Source organism: Saccopteryx bilineata, chromosome 6, assembly GCF_036850765.1.
Source record: "Saccopteryx bilineata isolate mSacBil1 chromosome 6, mSacBil1_pri_phased_curated, whole genome shotgun sequence".
In the NCBI taxonomy this organism is placed as follows: domain Eukaryota; kingdom Metazoa; phylum Chordata; class Mammalia; order Chiroptera; family Emballonuridae; genus Saccopteryx; species Saccopteryx bilineata.
In genome coordinates, this window is record NC_089495.1 from 127,689,786 (window position 1) to 127,705,299 (window position 15,514).

The window sequence follows — 15,514 nt, forward strand, 5'->3', positions numbered from 1 at the left end:
TTTGGCCCTAGTCGCCAACTGTGAAAGGCTGAGCTGTGGGAACCCCTGAGAGCTGGGCTTCCAAGCCCACTCCAGCCCAGAGAAAGGATCTCACTCAGCTCCCCCGCCCCCACACTTTTAAAGCACAGCCTGGATGCCCAGGGGTCTGAGTACCAAGTGTGAAGCCCTATGACTGAAAAGGGAATGTTTGGCCTAGAGTAGGGAGAACATGGGGAGGGAGCAATTGCAAAGTTACTACCTTCAGACACTAGAGCAGGGGTCCTCAAACCACGGCCTGCGGGCTGCATGCGGCCCCCTGAGGCCATTTATCCAGCCCCCACTGCACTTCCGGAAGGGGCACCTCTTTCATTGGTGGTCAGTGAGAGGAGCATAATTCCCATTGAAGTACTGGTCAGTTTGTTGATTTAAATTTACTTGTTCTTTATTTTAAATATTGTATTGGTTCCCGTTTTGTTTTTTTAGTTTAAAATAAGATATGTGCAGTGTGCATAGGGATTTGTTCATAGTTTTTTTTATAGTCCGGCCCTCCAATGGTATGAGGGACAGTGAACTGGCCCCCTGTGTAAAAAGTTTGGGGACCCCTGCACTAGAGCAAGGATGGCAAGCATCCTACCACCTTCCTTCCAGGGCCCCTCCTGAGCCCAGGGCAGAGTTACTAGCTGATCATAGCACTGTGGGAGATCTGCTGGGGCTCCACCCAGAGTGGCTTATCCTGCTGCTGAGACCTGGGGGCTGGGCCTAACCCAGAGGAGATGGGACCTCGGACTAGCCATGTACTGGCTACCTAGGCAGGTGAGATGGTCTGTCCTGAGTTCTCGGAGCCTGCCCAGTATGGCTGGCTATGTAAAAAGTAGAGATTCTTGGCCCAGTCATCGGGGCCTTCAGCTAGGTGTGTTGTGGAAGATGCCTCCAGGACCTGTGGAAGACTTTCTAGCAATTTTTTGAGCCTTGGTATCTGGGTTGGTGTCACCCTCTGTTTGTGTGTGTGGAGGGGGGAATGCTATTTGTCCCAGTGGCAAGGAACTCCTACTGTAAAAGGCCTTGCCCTCATGGTGTGGGGGCAGCTGGCGGTGAGCAGGGCAGGACCCCCGGGGTCAGTTAGAGCCGTGAGCATCAGGCCTCAGAAAAGCCTGCTAAATGTGCAGTGTGTGTGCAGAGCTGTGGGCCTGGGGTGAGGGTGCTCTTAGGTGACCCTGTGATGGGAGGTCTCCTGAACTCCCTGGTACTCTGCTTGGCTGGCCTCTCATTTCTCTCCCCAGACCTGGCCAGGAACACTCTACAGTGTCCAGCCTTCAGGGAGACCCCAAAACATCTCTTAGTCTTCCCCAGGAGTGTGGTCCCTGGAAGGGCATTGCCACCCCTCCAGACTTGTGAGAGAAGGTTCTGGGTCTGCAAGGGGGTCGGATGCTGTGGGGCCTTGGACTCCGTGGCTGCTGGGGAAGTGCTGCAGAGAAACCTAGGGGAGGGGAGGCGCTGTGCAGGGCAGGGTATGGCTGGGACCTGCAGGAGAGAAGGGCAGATGTGGAGGTGCAGGCCCTTCCTTCCTCTCCTGCTGAGAGGCCTTGGATCCTCCTGGGTACCCTCTCTTCTGGGGAGGCAGGAGAAACCCCCATTATTTCCCCTGCCAAGTGTCCCTGCCCTCCCTCCTGCCTCTTCTGTCCTTCAGATCCTGTCTACTGACCCCATTTTCCTTCCCACTTGCCCACTTCCCTAGTACCACTGACCTTCCTGAGTATGGCCAGGAGAAGCCAGGGATACGAGAGGTACCAGCAGTATGGTCAGGGGCCCAGGTACCTGGTGTGTGCTGCCCCCCCCCATGAAGGTCACAGTGCGGGTCCTTGCTTCATTACCCCCCTTCAGGCGCTGATAGCATTGACTCTTGGACCTCTTGTCACTTATGTCATGGGATTGGGCTGAGTCTCCTGGCAACTCAGCAGTGGGGGCAGGATGGGGGCAGGAGTGAGTCCTCAGGGAGACATCACTCAGGCCTAGGACCTCTCTTAGAGCTCATGGGGGTCTCCAGGTTTGCAGGGTGGATGGGGGACAGGGACTTCAGGTCTGGGGCCTGGTCCTGCACCAGGGAAGGTACTTTCCTGAAGGTACCACCTGTCAATTATTGTGATAACCCAACCTAAATAGGTGTGAGGGTCTGAGAAGCTCATCCTGGACCATGCTGCCTCCAAAGCAGTGCAGTTCAAGGATCCCTGGCCCGGCATCCTTGGATATCTGTAGCCAGCCTGCACCCTGAGTCCTCCCCAGAAATGCGCCCACCCCGCATTCTCCTCTGAAATAGCCCCTTGAAGGACCTGGCAGCCCTGACGTCTGACTTCTAATCTCAGAACAGCTGCTCTGATTCATGAAAATAATTTTTTATTTTCTTCCGCAATTCAGAAAGTACGGTCTTGTTGGAAAAAGAAAAGGCCTTTTTATGGCTGAGCTGAGAGAACTTCTCCTGTTCCTCTCTCTGTCCTTGCCCCAGACACCACCACCCCCCCAGCCCTCATATCCTCCCAGCCCTAACTCCTCTTCTGGGTCTCCCAAGGATGGGGCCTCTGCAGTCTGCAGATGGAGGATGGCCCCTGGCAAATTTCTACCCTGCTCCTGGTGGGCGTCACCAGCCTGGGGTCAGAAGTGGAAGCACAGGCAGGGCCATTGCCCTCTGCCCTCAAAGAGCACTGGCAGGAAGGAGCCCACCCTTTGGCCAGCTGAATGCCTGCTCCCCCAGAGGGCGGGTGGGCAGGAGGCCTGGACCTCTCAAGGGGTCACAGGGGGGTCCACTCCTGGGAAATGGAGTCTGGGAAGGAGGAATTTACAGACTTCTGTTTACCAAAATGAGGCCCTGTAAAACATTTAACAGCAGCCAATTAAAAGGGGACAGCTGCATGGTCTAACCACTCCCCACACAACACACACAGGCCTCTCCTCCCCTGACCCCATCCCCCTTCCTGGCCGCTCCCACCCTGGCTGCTTTTGTCAAGTCTTCTGGGAGCTGAGTTTAATCTGGGGAACATCTGCTCCAGATGTATCTCCACATACAAACCAGGCTCTCGGGACTCAGCCTGCGTCCAGTAGGAATGGGGCTGCAGGGGGACAGGCAGGGCAGCACTGGGCTCCTTCTCAGTCCTCAGACAGGCCTGAGAGCCGGCTAAGGACTTCACCATGCGTGTGCTCCTCACGAGCCTCCATGGTGGTGTTCCTCGAGCGTGTGGGACCTGGGACACTTGCAGATGGCAGTGATCCACGACTGTGACTCAGACCCCTGGGCTGGAGGACGATGTCAAACTGCAGCATTAGGAGCTAAATTGTGACCTGTCACTGCCGAGGAGCCCTCTGGGATCGGGGTGCAGGGTATCCCACTGGGACTGGAGGCCTATTTTCTGGTTATCCCCAGAGTGCCCCTGGCAAATGTCTATTTCCTACTCTGAGCTCTGCCCCTACACTGCTCTGTCTACCCTGTCCTCTGAGCTGGGTTGCACAGCCCCACCCTGCCAAATCCCCTGGTGCTCAAAGTAGGCTGCAGGGCTGCCCCCATGCACCCCCAGCTACCCCCTGACATCAAGATAGTGTCCAGGCCATACTGGCCTCCACCCTCTGTCTGATAGCTTCAGTGTCCCCAGGACCAGCCTCAGGCCACTGGCAATGCCCCAGGCCCTCTCAGGATATGTGGGCCTGGAGGTCTGACCTATGGTTCTGGGCCTGTCTCTTTTGGAAATCTGTTTCTCAGAATATGTTCCATGGAGTGCCCAGCCACAGGGTGTCAAAGGACCCACACTAAAACAGTGAAAGGGTTCTGTCACGAAAGGAATTTGAGAAACAATTAAGGAGCAAGATAAACAGAACTCTGCCTCAGGACTTGTCAGTGACTTTGTTGCAACACACTGAAACAGAGTGCTAGTGCCCCATTCCCTGGGCATGTGTGGCTCATGGCTCTCTTTTAATAAGGCACAGCTGTGACAAGCCTCCAAATAAGCCCTGGGACCTAGGCTGCCCTCTCCTGCCCTCCCGGGACACTGCCCACAGGGCCCTGCAAAAACTCTTGCTCTCCCAGTTCCTCGGGACTGGCTCCTGGAGAAACCCTGGGCTTCCTATTCCCTTGTCACAGCAAAGGTGTCCCAGAAGTTGTATGGAAATCCGTGCCCGATCATGGGGTCTTGTAACAATCATGACATCCCTAAGAGAAACTTCTCTGGGGCCCGTTTTCCATGGGAAAATGTTCAGAGCATTTGCTCCAAGCATGAGTTTGGGAGTAAGACAGAGTCCTGCCTACCCCAGTCCAGCGGGCAACTCAGTCATCCCCACCCATCCTTCTGGACCTGCTGGGCAAGGACCAGCAGTGAGAGCCACATTCTAGGTGGTTGGTGGCTCTGGGCATCTAGCAGACAGGTCATACCCCTCCCCCTGTGCTTGTCCTCCAGGATGATTATTAGTGCTTTCTGTTCTCATATCTTCTAAGGGTCAGGGTGTGTGTCCCAGGTTGCCAGAGCCCACCAAGGTCCAAGGCCAATGGGTTGAGCCAGTGGTTGGGTTCCAGGGTATGGCTGGTGTTCTTGTGCTAGGCAGAGCTGGGTGGGGCAGATCATCTAGATCCCTCAGATTGACAGAGAGGGGCCTACTGGCTTGACTTGAAGGCACCAGGGAGAGTCTCTGGGAACTCTCAGGGGTTGATGCCACCACTGCTGGGGACCAGCTGCCTGTACAGATCTCAGAGTGCAGAGGAGGCCTGGCTGGTGGAGAGCCTAGGACCTACAGCCCCCAGCAAAGTGAATGCTTGCCATAGCCCACCCATGCCAGCCCCAGGTGGGGTACTGGCTGAGGCAATGTCTGGCCTGGGCACCTCTGGGTGAGAGTGTGGCCCATGCTGGAAAGGCCTGTGTCCACTGCATCCCCTTCCTCCCAGAGCCCCTTTGGTGGAGCTGCCTTGAGCTCCGCGCTACTGAGTACCACTGGGAAAGTTATGGGGACCCCCATGCCACCCTCCCCTTACTCTAACCCATCAGCAATTCAGTTTGAGCTGCACAGAGGGATGGTATTACTGGAGTCAGAGTTAATATGATGTATTGATGGGTTGATTTCCCATGGGCAGGCTGCTTGCTGGCTCTCACCAGCTCTCACCTCCTTGGGGTCAGGGTGGGAGTTAGCCATGGCCTGGAGGTGCCTCTACAGCTGGTCCCCTTGCCTGTCTAGCTCCAGGGTACCCCAGATTTTCGGGGAGTCTGGCATCCACGTTCCTACCCATGAGCCACTTGGATCACCATGGAAACAGCAACGTTCTCTATGGACAACATCGTTTCTATGGAACCCAAAAAGGCAAGTGCTTGCATGGGGGTCTCCAGGGGCTGTGCAGGGCCTGGGGCACAGGGCATCCTGGAATGGCAGGATGGGGCTGGTGGACCCACCCCTCTGAATCTGGAGGAGGGTGGGCCTTCTTTTCAGGCCCCTGGAGGATTTAAACTCTGGATCCCAGTACCTCGGGCAAGCAGCAGGTTCCATGGGGTCAGGCAAGCACACTGAGACACAGCCACCCTGTCTGGAGCTCTCAAGGCTCAGGCGGAAGGAAGCCTCTCAAATAACCTCCACCCAAGGGGTGGGGGGCATTCAGTTCCCTCAGCACCTCGCCTTGCCCTGCACCTACCCCCCACCGCCCAGGAGTCCCGGGGCAGCTCAGAGGGAGGGTGTTCAGGTAGGGATGATGGAGAAGCCTAAATTTCCTATCTCAGTGAATATTCATGACCAAGGCTGTGGGAGGAGGTGCACCTGCAGAGGAGCAAATCAGAGAGGAGGGGTGCATTCAGCCTCCATGCAGAGGGACTAGAGGACCTTCCCAGAAGTATCCTGGCATCTTTGTGCCTGGCCAGGCAGCAGAAAGCCTTGATCTTGAACCAGCCCAGGGCTGGCCAGCTGGGATTGTTACAGAGAAGAACCTGCCAGCAGACAGGTTGAAGAAAGCTCCCCACCCCACCCAGGGGATGCACAGATGCTGGATGCTGGATGCTGTGCTGCCCAGAGGACAGCCTCCCACAGACAGCGAGCTGAGTCCCCCAAACTCCCACATCAGCCCAGCCTGTGCAGCTATTTTTATAGCATTTGTCAGGAGCAAGCAAGTGGTTCCAGCCCCAGAAAACCAACCAGTGAAACCAAGCCTCTGGGCACTGGGCCCTGGTGGCCTCTGGGCTTTCGCAGTGTTGGGATGGAACCCCACCCAGGAACAGGTTCGTTTTGGAAACACAGCTAATTAGGTTTTGCCCAGGCCACCCTTATTTTAATTAGCAGGAAATTGACAAGGAATTTACACAACTGAGGACCGCTTTACAAGTTCCAAATGATTCTTTGATTCCCCCTTGTCTGCTTTCTCTCAGGGCTCCAGGCCATCCTCACTGCCTTGTCTACCACCCCAGCTGGGTACGGAGAGAGCCAAAGAGGGCCCCAAGGCTCCCAGACACAGTACCTGGAAAGCACTGGGTGTGCCCAGGGCTGGTTTGGGGTTTCACGTGGAGAGTATGGTCTAGGCAGGAATGCTTTGCTTCAGGACGAAGGCCCAGGCTGGCCATCAGGTTATAGCCCAGCACAGGGAGCCGGGGGTACACCCACCGCCCACCAGAATGGATGGTTTCAGTGCTACCAGGGATATTGAAAGCTGATAGTGGGCTAGAGGTGGGGAGAGCCAGCTGGGACCACTTTCCTGTCTCCCTTCAGTGATCACCCTAGCCCACCAGCTGGAAGTACCCACAGTTGCGATGAGGAGGAGCTGGGGGCCTTGCAGGGTGTTCAGGAGGGAGACGAGCTGGGTCTCCACATCAAGCTTAGCCTCAGACACGCACCTCTCCCAGGCTTATTTCCTCCAGAGACTTAGCACTCACAGGGGCTAGTAAGAGTCAGGTACTTGGCCCTCCATAGGGCACGATCCCGCCTGCAGCAGGCTCTCACACAACTCTCCACGTGGCTAGGCATCCCAGCACAGTGCCACATAATGCCACTTGCCACATGCGCTGCCGTCCACTTAACCATCAAGCTAAGTAGATTCCTTAGCTTCAGCGTTCTAATGGCTATTTTTTTTAAATTTTATTTATTTATTTATTTTTTACAGAGACAGAGAGTAAGTCAGAGAGAAGGATAGACAGGGACAGACAGACAGGAACGGAGAGAGATGAGAAGCATCAATTATTAGTTTTTCATTGTGCGTTGCAACACCTTAGTTGTTCATTGATTGCTTTCTCACATGTGCGTTGACCGCGGGCCTTCAGGAGACCGAGCAACCCCTTGCTGGAGCCAGCGACCTTGGGTCCAAGCTGGTGAGCCTTGCTCAAACCAGGTGAGCCCGCACTCAAGCTGGCAACCTCGGGGTCTTGAACCTGGGTCCTCTGCATCCCAGTCCGATGCTCTATCCACTGCGCCACCGCCTGGTCAGGCTCTAATGGCTATTCTTAAAGAGTGGTCCCCTGCATCATGTGTGTGGGGGAAAGATGCCTGAGGCTCCAGACCTCACCCACTGGCTCCAACTGCTCCCGCCCTTCCCCTTTAATCCCCATGGGCACTAAGCTGGGCGGCAGGGAGTACATCTTCATTGCCCATCTCCTGAGGGGCTGATGATAAGTCTAACCCTTCCAGGAGGTTGGGGAGTTAGTGTTTAATGGGATAGAGCTTCGGTTTGGGAGGATGAACAAGTTCTGGAGATGGATGGTGGTGACAGATGCACAACAATGTGAATGTGCTTAATGTCACTGATCTGGGCACTTAAACGGTTAAAGTGGTAGCCCTGGCCAGGTGGATCAGTAGATAAGAGTGTCATCCTGGCACGCTGAGACTGTAGGTTTGATCCCTAGTCAGGGCACATATGAGAAGCAGCCAATGAGTGCACAACTAAATGGAATAACTAAGTGGAACAACAAGTCAATGCTTCTCTCTTTCTCAAATAAATGGAAAAAAGTTTTTAAATGGCTAAAGTGGTAAATTCTATGTTATGTCTGTTTTACAATGTTAAGCCTTCTTCAGACAACAATCCTGGGTCACTGCCAGTGGCAATGGGAGGCACCAGGAACGCGTGTCTGGTGGGTCGCCCTGAGCCCGCCAGCCCTGCTTCTCCTTGACCTTGGTTCTCTCTGCACACAGATAACTTCTACCTGCGCAACCTGCCTCCCCAGCCCACACTGCTGCCCACCAACCACAACTTCCCCAGTGTGGCCCGAGCTGCCCCCGGCAACCCCATCGGCTCCTGCAGTCATGACCAGGGCGAGGCCAACTCCCTGCAGAAGGGTGCCAAGGAGTTTGACCGCTTCCTCATGGGCAAAGAGCTGGGCAAGGAGAAGGCCAGCAAGGCGGCAGAGGGCAAGGATCGGCTGGTGGCAGAGGAGGACAGTGGCAAAGAGCACCACAAGCGGGTGCTGTCCCTGCCGGCTGACGGCCCCTGCAAAGAGAACATCACGTCCAGGGGCCCGTGTGAGGGCCACCCCAAGCACCTTGCCTCCTGCCTCCTCAACTCCAAGGTGCTCAACGGTGAGATGGGCAAGGCCGCACTGGCTAGCTGTGTAGGCAGTGTGCTGGTGCGGCCCAGTGTGGGCGTGGCAGCCTCAGGACACTGCACCAAGGAGGCGGTGGGGCCTGCAGAGTCCGGGCAGGCCTTTAGCGAGTGCGTGGAACGGCGACAGGTGCTGCACCACTCTGTGTCCTATACAGTGCCATCCAGCCTGCCCGCTGGGCCACCCCCGCCCCTCAGCACAGCTGCTGGCTCCTTCCCCTGCCTGCAGCTGCATGCCAGCCCCGACAGACTCTGCCCGCTGCAGGACAAAGGCTCCCGGGACCTGAAGGCTAGTGGGCCCACCTTCGTGCCTTCTGTGGGACACCTGGCTGACAAGAGCCGCTCCTTCCAGGTGACTGAGGCCTGTGCTATGGCAGGTGATGGCAAAGACCGGCACCTGGATGTGGCTTTGGCACCTGACCATGCTGTGCCCTACGGGGTCTCTTATACCCACCTGAAGGCTGAGGGCAAGGGCGAACGGCGGCCCTCGAGCTTCGAGGCGGCCCTCAACCCTAGGTTAAAGGGCCTGGAGTATCTCCACAATGCAGGCCCTGAGGCCTCTTTCCCCAGGCTCCCCACAGGGGGCCTGGACAAAACCAACTACTTTGAGTTGCCTGCCCCCTCCCAGGACTGTGTCCGGCCAAGTCACCAAGACCCTCTGGGCGGGAAGGTCACCCAGGCCTGCTGCACTTTAGACAAAATCGCCAGCAAGGAGGCCCCCACAGGTCCCTCCGGGGCCCAGAAGGTGGCTCGGATCCGGCATCAGCAGCATTTGGTGACCCCCGAAATGGAGCCAGGGGGCAGCAGAGCCGAGGCCAAGCGCAAGTCCCTGGAGCTGGCATCTTTGGGCTATGGTGGGCCCCAGCTGCCCTCATGGAGTGTCCAGTCAGGCCAGAGCTCTGCCATGGCCATTGGCGAAGAGCGCAAGGGTGGTGCCTACCTGGATCCCTTTGGCGGCAGCCTCCAGCAGGCAGCCCTGCTGCCTCAGGACCTTCCCACCCCGCCCAGTGAGGTCTCGGCCATGAAGAACCTGCTTAAGTACAGTAACCAGGCACTGGTCGTCAGCCAGAAGGCACCCTTTGTGGGCCTGGGTGGTCTCAAGGCCAGCTGTGCCCAGCAGGATGTGAAGTTCCTAGCCACCAAGGGCCCAGGCCAGGCCCCCAATGAGGTAGAGAGGCCCGACTGTGCCCGAAGCCGGGAGCAGGAAGCTCCACATGGCGATGGAGAGGTGCGGCAGCCACCTGTGGGCATTGCAGTGGCCTTGGCACGGCAGAAGGACACAGTGAGCCGGCCAGAGACAGCCTACGGCGCCAACACCATGCGGCAGGGCCGGGCAGCTCCCACCTTCAAAGGTATGGGCCCTGTCCCAGGGAAGGACACATGGGGTGTGTTGCTGACCTTCCCTTGTCCACCCTCCCAAGGCTCCAGGGACCCTGGGCTCTCTCACATCTTCAGTCCTGATGGGCCCCACCCTCACAGACCCTGAAGGTCCTTGGTTCTACCTCCCCAATCTCTGAAGGTGCAGCTGGTGGTGGGCCCCGCTCCACCCATGTGCTGGACTTGGAGGCTGAAGAGGAGAGGGTGCGCCTGTGTGAGGACCGCCTGGGGCTGGCCAGCCGGGAGCTGCTGCTGCAGTAAGCACAGGCCGCAGCCGTCAATGGGGTCCGGGCCACACCTCAGGGCTAAAGTGGCTGGCGTCGGGTTTGGTGGTCCATCAGGAGCAGGGCTGTGCACCCACCCCAGGCCTTGACGAGGCTTCTGCCTGTATTAGGGGAGCTCTGCTAACTCCCCCTCTGCTGACAGGGCTCCTGCTGGGACGGAGGCCCCTGACACCGAGCCTGAGCTCTCCCCACCCCCTGCTCCCTCTGAGGTTGATAGCTATGGAGTCGGGTGGGGGAGGAGGATGAGTGGCCAGCACCTGTACTGAGCCCCCACCCACCCTATGATGTGCAGGGACAAGGACCTCGTGGAATTCACCCGGATCCATCCATCAGGCAGCTGCCCCAGAGACCTGGCCCCTCATCTTATGATCGCTGGTGGCTCTTCCCTGCAGAGCGGCCAACTGGGAGGGGACCCAGCCCCCCACCACCACCCTGCCCACCCCTCCTGGCTGCCCCGCACCCGCAGCCCTTCCTTGTGGATGGGGGGACATTCCTATGGTCAGTGTTCCGAGGCCAGCAGGGGACACAGGGCAGCTGGTCATGCTTGGTGGGTAGGGCTGGTCTGGGGCTCACCCTGTATGCCTGGTGTGGGGGCCTGAGAGCAATGTGGCCCTTGACCAGAACTGTGGTCCCTGCTGCTTGCCCTACACTGCCTGACTGCTGTGCCTGTCTCCCCAGGCCTTGGGCACCCTGCCCTGCACCAGAACCTGGCCCCTGGCTTCCCTGCCTCTGTTCCTGGCTCCATGCCTTCAGTGTTCCCCCTTTCCCAGGACACCCCCGCACAGCTAGTTATCCTGCCCTCGGAGCCCACACCCCACACCGCCCCTCATGCGCTTGGTAAGGGTATTCTGTGCCAGGCTGTTTGCATGTGGGGATGTGGGCAGTGGGTCTGAGGAAGGGAGCAGCCTATGTGGCAGCGGGGCAGGCACTTGACTGGCAGGTGTGAGGTGGGTAAGCTGGAGGCCAGGGGTGGAGAAGGACAGCTTGAGTGGCTGCGAACACAGCTCAGCACCCCATTGTTGCTGGGGCTGATGGTTGCTCTGGCCCTGCCCACAGCTGATGTCATGGACCAGGCCTCTCTGTGGCCTCCCATGTATGGGAGCCGGGGCCCTGCCTCCCACATGCAGCACCCAGGCCAGCTCCCCATGTACTCACGGTCCCAGTTCCTGCGGCAACAGGAACTCTACGCCCTGCAGCACCAACACCAGCCACAGCAGCTGCAGCAGCCACAACAGCGGCCCACCCAGTTCCAGGTACCACCTTTGAGACCCAGGACACTGCTCCCTTTTTGCCACAGCCTGGTCTGGCCCCAGATCCCCATGGCACTCTCCCCCTAACCTAATACCATGAGCAGGGGTCCGAGCCAGGCTGAGCCTTTCCCCCTACCCAACAGCGGAAGCCCGAGGACCACCACCTGGAGCTGGAGGAGCCCACCCAGGAGAAGGCCCTGAAGTCTACCCACAAGCCAGTTGCCTTAACCCCCACGACCAAGGGCACCCCCTTCCCCACTACCACAGGCCCCACCACACTGTCACCCTGCTGTCACTCTCCTACCCCAAAGCCCCATGCCAGCTGCCCCACACCACCACCATCACGTCCTGGTGCCCCGTGCACTTTATCCATCTGCCCCACTGGCAGTCCTGGGCCTGGCTCCCAGCTGCTCAGCACCAAGGACAGGAGTGGGGAGGGTCAGCGGGCCGGAACCAACCTCAGCACGTTGGAACCAGGTGAGATTGCCCCCCCCACTCTGCTCTGAGGCCTCTCACCCCTCCTGGATGAACAGAGCTGCATTGGGGTGCTGCCTGGCTTGGCAGCTGCAGGAGTGCCTTCACCTAACAGGTTCCCTGTAAGGGTGAGGGCAATGTCGCCTGGCCCCTGCTCTCTTCCTCCCTTTCCACAATCCTGGGTGAGCCATAGAAGGAGCACTCAGGGTCCCTATCATCTCCGTAATAAAGCCCCTGGCAGGTGGGGCAGGACAAGGGTCAGGCCCAACATACGGCCAGAACTGGGGCCTTGGTAATGATCAAGTTCCTGGCCTGCTGGGGATAGCAGCAAGGCTACTGGGCAGCAGCTGCAGGACCTGTCCCCAGCCTCAAAGCTAGATTCAGGAGCTTGTGCCCGGATGTCTGTAGAGGCCAGAGGTGCTGCCACTTGGCACCGAGGCAAGGAGTGCCGCCTGCCCATAGTGGAGGGTTCTGGCCCAGCCTCAGCCTTGCGACTCATCTCCCCACCCCCTGCCTGCCCCTGGCCTGCCAGCACCCCAGAGCTATTTCGTTCTCTTGAATTAGGCTATAAGTTTACACTGGAAACTCGTGTGGCAAACATAAAAGCTGTCTCAATTCCACAATAAGGAGACTGAGCCAACTCTGAGCCAGAGTTTGTTGGGGTTTTCTTTGGCTTTCACCTCCCCCCTTTTATTGCAGTCAATGGGGCGTAATGCCTCCAACAGGCTGCCTGCTTGTTCTGGTTCAGGGAAAGCCCTGCTTCAAGTGTCTTGTTTTAAACCTCCCCCTTTTTTCTGGTTAGCCACACTGTACCATGCCAGAGATGGCACCCCCAGGGACCCCCGCGAACCACTAGGGTACAGCAGGAGCTGGGGGCTCACACTATCCTGGCCCCGGTGACCTCCCTTCTGCATCCGGTGCTCCCCTGCTGCCCCCCAACATAACATGTCCCCATTTCTGCCTCACCTGCTCTGCAGGCAGAAGGCTGACTGGGGACTGTCCCTCCCAGGTATGAGTCTGAGGGGTTCAAGGCCACCCTCTCACCCCATCAGTGCTGAGGCCAGCCTTTCTCAACTGCTCTCTCCTCATGATACCCCTCTTTTGCAGACATGCCTCCTGGACACATGTGCCCCTCAGCCAGCTCGGGCTTCTCCCTGCCCCCCAATGTGCACTCATCTGACCTCTCGGACCCCAAAACTATGCAAACCCTTGCCCTCAGGGCCCAACCTGAGCCAGCAAGGATGCTTGTGCCTGGGGAGCCATCCTGCCAAAGCCCCCAGAGCCTGGAGGAGCCTGGGCTGCCCTCAGGAGCCAGGGAGGCCACCCAGGACCTTGCTGCCATCCCCCACCCTCCCGAGAGGGGTCCTCCAGGGAAGGCAGCAGACCCCAGCTCACTGGAGGGGCTACAGGAACTGCGATGTGGGGCCCTCCTTCAGGGAGGGGACCCTGAAGTCACTGTCCCAGTTAATTCTACTCAGGGAGGGGTCCAAGAAGAGAGGACCATGGAGAAAGGGAGAGGGGAGGGGGAGCAAAGGTCCTCATTGGGGACCAGTCTTCAGGCCCTGGAGCAGCAGGCAGGGAGCCCCCAAGCCCTGGACCATGCTGAACAAAGCAAATGGCAGGCCCCTGGGAAGGCAGGGCCAGAGGAGGAGACCAAGTTCAAGGAGGACGAGCTAGAGGAAGAAGAGGAGAAAGAGGACTGGAGGTCAACTTCTGACAACAGCCACCTGCCAAGGGTGGTGCTAGGCCTGGACACCCTGGTGGCAGCCACCATCAACCTAGGGGACTTGCATGGCATCAGCTCTCTGAATCCTCAGCCCCCTACTATCCCTGGGCCACCCAGCACAGCCCCCCTGCCCTATAGCTCAGGGATCCACGGCATTGCCCTGCTCAGCGAGCTGGCCGACCTGGACATTCAGCCACAGAGGAACGAGTCAGTCCTGCAAGGTGAGCACTGCCGCTGCCCCATCCCTCTGGGGCCCTAGGAGCTGGACCTTCGGGCATGGGATCAGGGTCAGCTGACCAGACAGCAGGCCCTACAGTGTGTCCTCACAGTTGCCTCTCCACCCACTGGAAACCAGAGGCAGGTGTGCCCACCTTATGTCACCCCAAGCCCTGGCTACCAACTGGTCTATGGGAGCAGGGTCCTCAGGGCCAGCACTGCGCCCTGATGGCAACATCAAAGAAAGCCCCTCCAGCCAGTACCCTGTTGCAATGGGTGTTCGTGACACCTTGAAGGGGGCTCAAGCTTGTCCCCATTTTATACACGGATGCCAAGGCCTGTGGAAGAAGTGCAGGGACGAGGTGTCTGGACTGAGCCCTTGCAGCAGGAAAGGGGGGAAAGCTTATGTCTCCTCTAACAGCTTCCAACCCTAACCTTCCATCCCCTCAGGCTTCATGGCTCCCTCCCATGAAGGGAGGACATATACCTTATGCAGACGGGAAGAAAGGAGGGGCTGGTGCTGAGATATGGAGCCTGTGGGTCAGGTCCCTGCTTTGTCCGAGAGAACCTTAGACGGCCCTCCTTACTAACGCCAAGAGAAGCCCTCCTCCCCACTCCAAAGGGAGCCTCCAGCCAGGTGTTGTACTGTGTTGATATAGAAAGAGCCTGACCAAGTCCTGAGTCTGCTGGCTTCTTTTCCTGAAGCATAAAGCTTCTACTGCCCCTGCCAGCCGCTGGAGCCTTTTGTACCACATGGAGATAAAGTAAATGTTCCTATAAAGTTAATTTCTCCAAAGGCCATTGTGTCACTCCTGTGTCCCCTGCACAGGGCCCACCGCTGTGCTGAGTGGAGTAAGCCAGGGAGCCTCTGTCGGGTGGACCCCCAAGAGGACCTAGCTTGGGGCTTGGAGCTGTAGGGTGAGGCAGAGGGCTCTGGGCCCAGAGCTCGAGCCACGGGACCCACTGTGTGAGTGTGGCTGGTGCGAGGGTGTGCCTAGCAGATGTTGGACGCCGTGTGTGGCCACCCGGTCTCTGCATGTGAATGCCTGCTGGACTGGTGCCCATTCCAGTGAATGAATGCTCACATGTAGACCACGTGTCCCTGTGTGGGCGGTGCAGCTGCCACCCAGGCGCAGTGCTGCCATCACCAGGGTGTGTGGACCCAGTGAGCTGCCACCTCTGGATCTTCACCCCATCTTTCCCTCCCGGCCCCCCAGGCGCCCATCCTCCCTCTGTCCCAGTTAAGTGGCTGCTCAACACAGCCTGGGCTTCACTACCATTCTCTACAAGTGCAGTGACTGCTTTGCCTGAAACTAATCAGGAGATGAGCTGCATTCTCCATCAGAACAGTAGGACTCACAGAGGGAAAGTGGGAGAAGACAGGGTGGGGGAGAGCCGAGCAAGATGAGGAGCAGAAATGGAGGCATAAAAAAAATCCAGAGGGTCAACAGGGCCTCCTGCCTCCTCTTCCCCAGGAGGGGACCCATAAAACCCCAGGCCTGCCAGAGCAATGGGTGAAAGGCCAGATGGGGGCCCTCGGGGAGTGGGGTGACAAACTAACCAGTTTGGGAAAGATAAGGTGCCCGCAGCTTCCATAGCCCCAGATTGTTTGTTCCTAGGCGGGGGCTGGGGCTGGCCCTGCCCCCCACCCCACCACCACCCGCCTTCACCCGCC

General features: G+C 58.2%; 1 protein-coding gene across 11 annotated transcripts in view; it reads left to right on the forward strand.

Annotated features, from left to right (window-relative positions):
* The window catches only part of BAHCC1 (BAH domain and coiled-coil containing 1), a 67,184-nt gene that overhangs the window by 33,704 nt on the left and 17,966 nt on the right, over window positions 1-15,514 (forward strand). For 7 of the 11 annotated variants that reach the window (XR_010726283.1, XR_010726285.1, XR_010726284.1 and 4 more), the window contains exons 4-11: window positions 5,185-5,307; window positions 8,107-9,864; window positions 10,032-10,146; window positions 10,466-10,671; window positions 10,852-11,010; window positions 11,230-11,426; window positions 11,567-11,900; window positions 13,005-13,844. Coding sequence is in view for 8 of the 11 variants with exons in the window: in XM_066237698.1 (XP_066093795.1) it covers window positions 5,185-5,307; window positions 8,107-9,864; window positions 10,032-10,146; window positions 10,466-10,671; window positions 10,852-11,010; window positions 11,230-11,426; window positions 11,567-11,900; window positions 13,005-13,844 (3,732 nt within the window). In the remaining 3 variants the exon portion in view is untranslated. The remainder of the gene's footprint in view (window positions 1-5,184; window positions 5,308-8,106; window positions 9,865-10,031; window positions 10,147-10,465; window positions 10,672-10,851; window positions 11,011-11,229; window positions 11,427-11,566; window positions 11,901-13,004; window positions 13,845-15,514) is intronic. The other 4 variants (XM_066237704.1, XM_066237705.1, XM_066237703.1 and 1 more) reach the window with 3 other exon arrangements.